Raw genomic sequence first — 7,592 nt, 5'->3', positions numbered from 1 at the left:
TACATTTCTCTAACCCCATCCCTCAGTTTTATAAAAAGCCAAGCGGCAGGGATTCCATTCGGCTGGAAAACGAATAAAGGATTGTGCCTTTCTTTACTACCTTTGAACATAACCAAAAGCCTACTCGACTACACAGATTGTCCTGTTTCATGTTCCTTTCACGTGATGCCCGAGCTATCTTAGATCCTTATCTAAATATCCTTTTCACAGGAACAAGAAACGGTTGACTATCGTTTCTGTTTGCCTGCTCGAAGTTCCGGCAAGTTGTGACAACCAGCACCCTGTCAATCAATTTTCCAATGCGGAACGGTTGAAATGTCCAATATGCTCACCGAGATGGATACAGACACACCCTAAATTGGTGCACCTAAATTTCGTTTCCCCAAAAAATCTAGGAACTGCATTATTTAAACCGGACCCAGTCTTTTCTCCTGCAGTCACTGATAGTCACTGAGGAAACATGGAACTTCGTGAGTAACCTAAACCCCTAATGTATCTGGCTAAATCTAAATTGTGTGAGGTAGGCTAGGCTACAATAACCAATGCATAAATGTGGCATACAATTTATGTAATTATATTTGCTCATTGTACATCCTTGCTTTTTTTTAAACAGTTACCGGTATTGCGGTCACAGTAGGAGCAGGTGAGACATTTGTCATGCTATTTAAAAATCGACTGACATAATTAAAACGGTAATATATATTATAAGATTACCCTGTGTCAGTTTCATTTCAAACTAAAAACTGATAAGACAATATGAAATTCCATGGAAATACCAATATTGTGGATAGCCTAGTTTAAGTAGGCTAAGCTACCAGCAAAATGCCAATTCAACTCATGGTTAATGTTACAAGTGCACAATAAAAAGCATAGCTAACTACACATGTTAAATCATTTGCCGTTTTCACAGCTAATTTTGAGAGATTCCATTTTTTGTTAACATTTTACCCAATAACTTCAATTTGCTACTTGGCCAACTGTAGTAGGCTACAATTGAAATGTTTATTTTAACTTTTAAGGGGCAGCGGTGGTCATGGCTCCAGTTGCCCTTGGCGCTGTAGGGTTTACTGCCGCTGGGATCGCCGCAAACTCTTTAGCAGCCGGCATGATGGCATCCGCAGCCACTGCAAGTGGCGGTGGTGTGTTGGCTGGAAGCATCGTTGCCGTTCTGCAGTCGGCAGGTAATTACAGTCACATTTTCATGTGTTTTAAATATCATATTTAAAAATCCGTTTACATAGTTGTGTTGTGTCCAATACAGTGGCAACTTTACAGAGAACCATATTGTCACTTAATTGCTATTAGTCACAGAATCAATAGGAATATGATCTTGTGATAATCCCCAACTATAGCTTGATCATCTCTCTTTAAGATGTATTTCTTCCACCTTGGTTTTGCATATTAGAACATTGAAGAGCTGTTATTTTCAGACAAGACAAGGCTATGATAGCCTGATGCCTGAGATACATTATGTTGTGAATGCCACAGTGACCAAAGTATGTTGTGTTGTTTCCCTCTAGGTGCAGCAGGGTTAGCTGGGTCTACAACCGCAGTGGTGGCTGGTGTTGGAGGAGCAGTTGGAGGAGCAGTGGGATGGCTCACCGCTACAGCAGCTGGACTCATCACATGATCCAAATATTGATGATTGATAGCTGTCTTGGGACAGCTCTCGTCTAAGACAATTTTAATCACAAAGATCACCTCTTTAAATATATATATTTTTTTATCCTTTATTTAGGGATACATATAAACACTTGTTAAGACGGTGAAGGAAGGCTTAGTGTTTAAAAATATATATTATTGAAGTTCATATCCTCAATATTGTGTGCAATGAAGGAAAATTATGACTGACTTGTTCTGTTAGGACATCTTGGTCAGCTGCACTTTCAAGCCCAGGGCTTTTTTATACCGTACTTTTACTTTTTCATATTTCAGTTTAATACCTTCTTTATCTCAATCAAAGGTCAAGTGTTGCCAGATATAATGTAAACATTTGTCTGGTGTCTTTGTCTCTACATACAGTATGTGTCAGCTCGGGATGGAAATTAGTTTAGTCTTCGTAACAGGATGTTTTCCAATTGAGTTGATTAGGCGGATTTCTTCAAATCTGTACCTCATTGGTCTGTTGTACAGTGCAGTGGTGTAAATTACTTAAGTAAAAATACTTTAAATAGTACTTAAGAAGTTTTTTGGAGTATCTGTAATTTACTATTTATATTTTTGCCAACTTGTACTTTTACTTCACTGCGTTCCTTGTTACGGATACAGGTATCCTGGGGGTATTAGTAGGCGGCTTTCTTCAAATCTGTACCTCACTGGTATGTTGTGCAGTGGTGTAAAGTACTTAAGTAAAAAATACTTTCAATACTACTTAAGAAGTTTTGGGGGGGTATCTGTACTTTACTTTACTATTTGCCAACTTGTACTTTTACTTCACTACATTCCTAAAGAAAATCATTTAAACACAAATGCTTAGTCAGTAAATTATGTCTGAGTGTGGGAGTGTGCCTCTGGCTATCAGTCAATAAAAAACGAAAAAATAAATTGTGCCGTCTGGTTTGCTTAATATAAGGAATTTGAAATGGTTTGTACTTTTACCTTTGATACTTAAGTAACATTTTAGCAATTCCATTTACTTTTGATACTTAAGTATATTTAAAACCAAATACTTTTAGACTTTTAATCAAGTAGTATTATACTTGTTGACTTTCACTTGAGTCCTTTTCTATTAAGGTATCTTTACTTTTGCTCAAGTATGACAATTTAGGACTTTTTCCTTCACTGGTACAGTGTCTTTTTGCATTGGTTTGTCCTTCTTCTTTAAGTTCTAATGGCAGACCAAACCAATTGCTGTATTGCAGTCACCTACTGTACAATTCATTGTACTTTGTGATACAGTAATACAAAATTAGGGGAAAGGAAATTTACCCTGACAACTATTAGCCCTCACTAAAACAACTCACCACACCATTCCACCATTTAACCTATCCTACCCCAGACCAGCTGTCTGGGAGGACAGAACACTACCACTCAACACCCCTGGTATTTGTGTGTCTAACTTTCTCACTAATCATTACTCACCATTCATTCAGGACTATCCGTAATCATTGTAGCATCCAGATTCATGTAGAAGTGTTTGGAAACATATTCTATTCTTATTTACAATACATGTGACTCCAAAATGACACAATACATGATTTACCATTCATTTCTATAGGGCACAAAATAATGTGAAACACAACCAAATTCAAACAGCAAATACATCCAACAAGTTTGTAGAGTCACAAGATTGATGTAATCATTGCGATCTAGGAATATGACACCAAATACTAAACGTTTGACTACTTTATTACACATATCAGGGAATTTTTCCCAATACTTTCGGTCCCCTAAAATAGGACGATGTACAAAATTACTGTAATTTCTAAACGGTTCACCTGATATTTATGAAAATACATTCAAATTAAAGCTGACAGTCTGCACTTTAACCTCATAGTCATTGAATCGAGTGCTGGAGTACAGCAACAAAACATGTGTCACTGTCCCAATACTTTTGTAGCTAACTATATTTTCAAAGACTCACTCAAATGGGTTCCTGTAAATGTTTAACTTTCTGGTTAATGTGTTCCTTTGTTCTGCAAAATCCCATGGCCTGGTTACAGTCAGTTTACCAAAACAAACATGTGTTACAGTGCTCTCATTTGACAGTGGTGCTTTGTATTGTAATGTCCTGACTGAAGAGAAGATAGTTTTTGTTTTACAGTAATAAAGGTTAAAGAAACCACAGTGCCACCTGCAGAGTAACTGTTCACTCACAGTTGAAGTTGCAGTATTGTCAAATGCAAGCCTTTGGCGCCACCTAGTGTCAAGGGATGGGCCAAAACAATCTAAATACTGTCATGTTACTTACAGTATTTACTGTAAAGCCACATAGAAGAATATTACTTAAAGTGTCATATAAGCTTAGTACAACTGTCTTATGTCAAAAATTAAGTTTGTTTTACTCCACTGTTTGTAAACAATGTCTTCGTGGACAAACATTACTTCAAAACTATAATTTTAATATCACGGCAGTCATTGCATTGCAACGCACTATAGCTGCGTTTTGCATCTGTAGATCCATCTATGAATTTGAAAGTGGTTACATTTCTCTAACCCCATCCCTCAGTTTTATAAAAAGCCAAGCGGCAGGGATTCCATTCGGCTGGAAAACGAATAAAGGATTGTGCCTTTCTTTACTACCTTTGAACATAACCAAAAGCCTACTCAACTACACAGATTGTCCTGTTTCATGTTCCTTTCACGTGATGCCCGAGCTATCTTAGATCCTTATCTAAATATCCTTTTCACAAGAACAAGAAACGGTTGACTTTCGTTTCTGTTTGCCTGCTCGAAGTTCCGGCAAGTTGTGACAACCAGCACCCTGTCAATCAATTTTCCAATGCGGAACGGTTGAAATGTCCAATATGCTCACCGAGATGGATACAGACACACCCTAAATTGGTGCACCTAAGTTTCGTTTCCCCAAAAAATCTAGGCACTGCATTATTTAAACCGGACCCAGTCTTTTCTCCTGCAGTCACTGATAGTCACTGAGGAAACATGGAACTTTGTGAGTAACCTAAACCCCTAATGTATCTGGCTAAATCTAAATTGTGTGAGGTAGGCTAGGCTACAATAACCAATGCATAAATGTGGCATACAATTTATGTAATTATATTTGCTCATTGTACATCCTTGCTTTTTTTTTAAACAGTTACCGGTATTGCGGTCACAGTAGGAGCAGGTGAGACATTTGTCATGCTATTTAAAAATCGACTGACATAATTAAAACGGTAATATATATTATAAGATTACCCTGTGTCAGTTTCATTTCAAACTAAAAACTGATAAGACAATATGAAATTCCATGGAAATACCAATATTGTGGATAGCCTAGTTTAAGTAGGCTAAGCTACCAGCAAAATGCCAATTCAACTCATGGTTAATGTTACACAAGTGCACAATAAAAAGCATAGCTAACTACACATGTTAAATCATTTGCCGTTTTCACAGCTAATTTTGAGAGATTCCATTTTTTGTTAACATTTTACCCAATAACTTCAATTTGCTACTTAACCAACTGTAGTAGTCAACAATTGAAATATTTATTTGAACTTTTAAGGGTTAGCGGTGGCCTTTGCTCCAGCTACCCTAAGCGCTGTAGGGTTTACCGTAACTGGCATCGCCGCAAAATCTTTAGCAGCCGGCATGATGTCATCCGCAGCCACTGCAAGTGGCGGTGGTGTGTTGGCTGGAAGCATCGTTGCCGTTCTGCAGTCGGCAGGTAATTACAGTCACATTTTCACGTGTTTTAAATATCATATTTAAAAATCAGTTTACATAATTGTGTTGTGTCCAATACAGTGGCAACTTTACAGAGAACCATATTGTCAATTAATTGCTATTAGTCACAGAATCAATAGGAATATGATCTTGTGATAATCCCCAACTATAGCTTGATCATCTCTCTTTAAGATGTATTTCTTCCACCCTGGTTTTGCATATTAGAACATTGAAGAGCTGTTATTTTCAGACAAGACAAGGCTATGATAGCCTGATGCCTGAGATACATTATGTTGTGAATGCCACAGTGACCAAAGTATGTTGTGTTGTTTCCCTCTAGGTGCAGCAGGGTTAGCTGGGTCTACAACCGCAGTGGTGGCTGGTGTTGGAGGAGCAGTTGGAGGAGCAGTGGGATGGCTCACCGCTACAGCAGCTGGACTCATCACATGATCCAAATATTGATGATTGATAGCTGTCTTGGGACAGCTCTCGTCTAAGACAATTTTAATCACAAAGATCACCTCTTTAAATATATATTTTTTTTTTATCCTTTATTTAGGGATACATATAAACACTTGTTAAGACGGTGAAGGAAGGCTTAGTGTTTAAAAATATATATTATTGAAGTTCATATCCTCAATATTGTGTGCAATGAAGGAAAATTATGACTGACTTGTTCTGTTAGGACATCTTGGTCAGCTGCACTTTCAAGCCCAGGGCTTTTTTATACCGTACTTTTTACTTTTTCATATTTCAGTTTAATACCTTCTTTATCTCAATCAAAGGTCAAGTGTTGCCAGATATAATGTAAACATTTGTCTGGTGTCTTTGTCTCTACATACAGTATGTGTCAGCTCGGGATGGAAATTAGTTTAGTCTTCGTAACAGGATGTTTTCCAATTGAGTTGATTAGGCGGATTTCTTCAAATCTGTACCTCATTGGTCTGTTGTACAGTGCAGTGGTGTAAATTACTTAAGTAAAAATACTTTAAATAGTACTTAAGAAGTTTTTTGGAGTATCTGTAATTTACTATTTATATTTTTGCCAACTTGTACTTTTACTTCACTGCGTTCCTTGTTACGGATACAGGTATCCTGGGGGTATTAGTAGGCAGCTTTCTTCAAATCTGTACCTCACTGGTATGTTGTGCAGTGGTGTAAAGTACTTAAGTAAAAAATACTTTCAATACTACTTAAGAAGTTTTGGGGGGTATCTGTACTTTACTTTACTATTTGCCAACTTGTACTTTTACTTCACTACATTCCTAAAGAAAATCATTTAAACACAAATGCTTAGTCAGTAAATTATGTCTGAGTGTGGGAGTGTGCCTCTGGCTATCAGTCAATAAAAAAACTAAAAAATAAATTGTGCCGTCTGGTTTGCTTAATATAAGGAATTTGAAATGGTTTGTACTTTTACCTTTGAAACTTCAGTAACATTTTAGCAATTCCATTTACTTTTGATACTTAAGTATGTTTAAAACCAAATACTTTTTAGACTTTTAATCAAGTAGTATTTTACTTGTTGACTTTCACTTGAGTCATTTTCTATTAAGGTATCTTTACTTTTGCTCAAGTATGACAATTTAGGACTTTTTCCTCCACTGGTACAGTGTCTTTTTGCATTGGTTTGTCCTTCTTCTTTAAGTTTTAATGGCAGATCAAACCAATTGCTGTATTGCAGTCACCTACTGTACAATTCATTTTACTTTGTGATACAGTAGTACAAAATTAGGGAAAAGGAAATTTACCCTGCCAACTATTAGCCCTCACTAAAAAAACCAACACCCCTTTCCACCATTTAACCCTATCTAATCCTACTCCAGGCCAACTGTCGGGGGGACAGAACACTTACACTCAACACCCCCTGCTATTCTTCTGCAGTAAAACCTCGCAATCCCAAGTACGTCTCTGCAGCTTCCACCACAACCTATATTTTCTGTGACTTACGTTCCATTTCTGCAGTATAGTTTATGACCATGGCTATGAATACTAAGAAACTCACCTTACTGAAGCAAATATTATTCTCATCACTCTCTATTGGTCTCTGCCTACTCACAGAAATCTTCTCAGGATCCCTCATCCTGTACCCATCTTCCTCTACCACTCTCTTAACTGCTTCAGTATGACACTTTCTGTACTACTCTGACCCTGCTAACCTCCACCTGCCTTTCTCTCACCAGACACCTCAGATCTCCAGCCCCATGGGCACCCCCATAGATAACGCAACTTTCTCCACCGATACTACACATTCCTTCATCTCATGC

General features: G+C 37.5%; 1 protein-coding gene across 3 annotated transcripts; it reads left to right on the top strand.

Annotated features, from left to right (window-relative positions):
- Nucleotides 1-252: 252 nt before the first annotated feature.
- LOC135508292 (interferon alpha-inducible protein 27-like protein 2A) lies at nucleotides 253-6,691 on the top strand. Of its 3 annotated transcripts, none has more exons than XM_064928377.1 (4): nucleotides 253-470; nucleotides 614-643; nucleotides 5,165-5,326; nucleotides 5,666-6,691. In XM_064928377.1, the coding sequence occupies exons 1-4, from the start codon at nucleotides 461-463 to the stop codon at nucleotides 5,773-5,775; spliced, it is 312 nt and encodes a 103-aa protein (XP_064784449.1). In that variant the 5' UTR covers nucleotides 253-460; the 3' UTR covers nucleotides 5,776-6,691. The 3 variants fall into 3 exon arrangements, 2 of the variants coding, with proteins under 2 accessions (XP_064784449.1, XP_064784450.1); XM_064928378.1 differs by lacking the exons at nucleotides 5,165-5,326; nucleotides 5,666-6,691 and adding exons at nucleotides 1,020-1,181; nucleotides 1,521-2,535; XR_010450777.1 differs by lacking the exons at nucleotides 253-470; nucleotides 614-643 and adding exons at nucleotides 4,389-4,612; nucleotides 4,757-4,786.
- The last annotated feature ends 901 nt before the right edge of the window (nucleotides 6,692-7,592 follow it).

The sequence above is a fragment of the Oncorhynchus masou genome, chromosome 21 (genome assembly GCF_036934945.1).
Source record: "Oncorhynchus masou masou isolate Uvic2021 chromosome 21, UVic_Omas_1.1, whole genome shotgun sequence".
Taxonomy (NCBI): Eukaryota; Metazoa; Chordata; class Actinopteri; order Salmoniformes; family Salmonidae; genus Oncorhynchus; species Oncorhynchus masou.
Note: the sequence above shows the minus strand (reverse complement) of the source record. Positions and strands in the feature narration are given on the sequence as shown.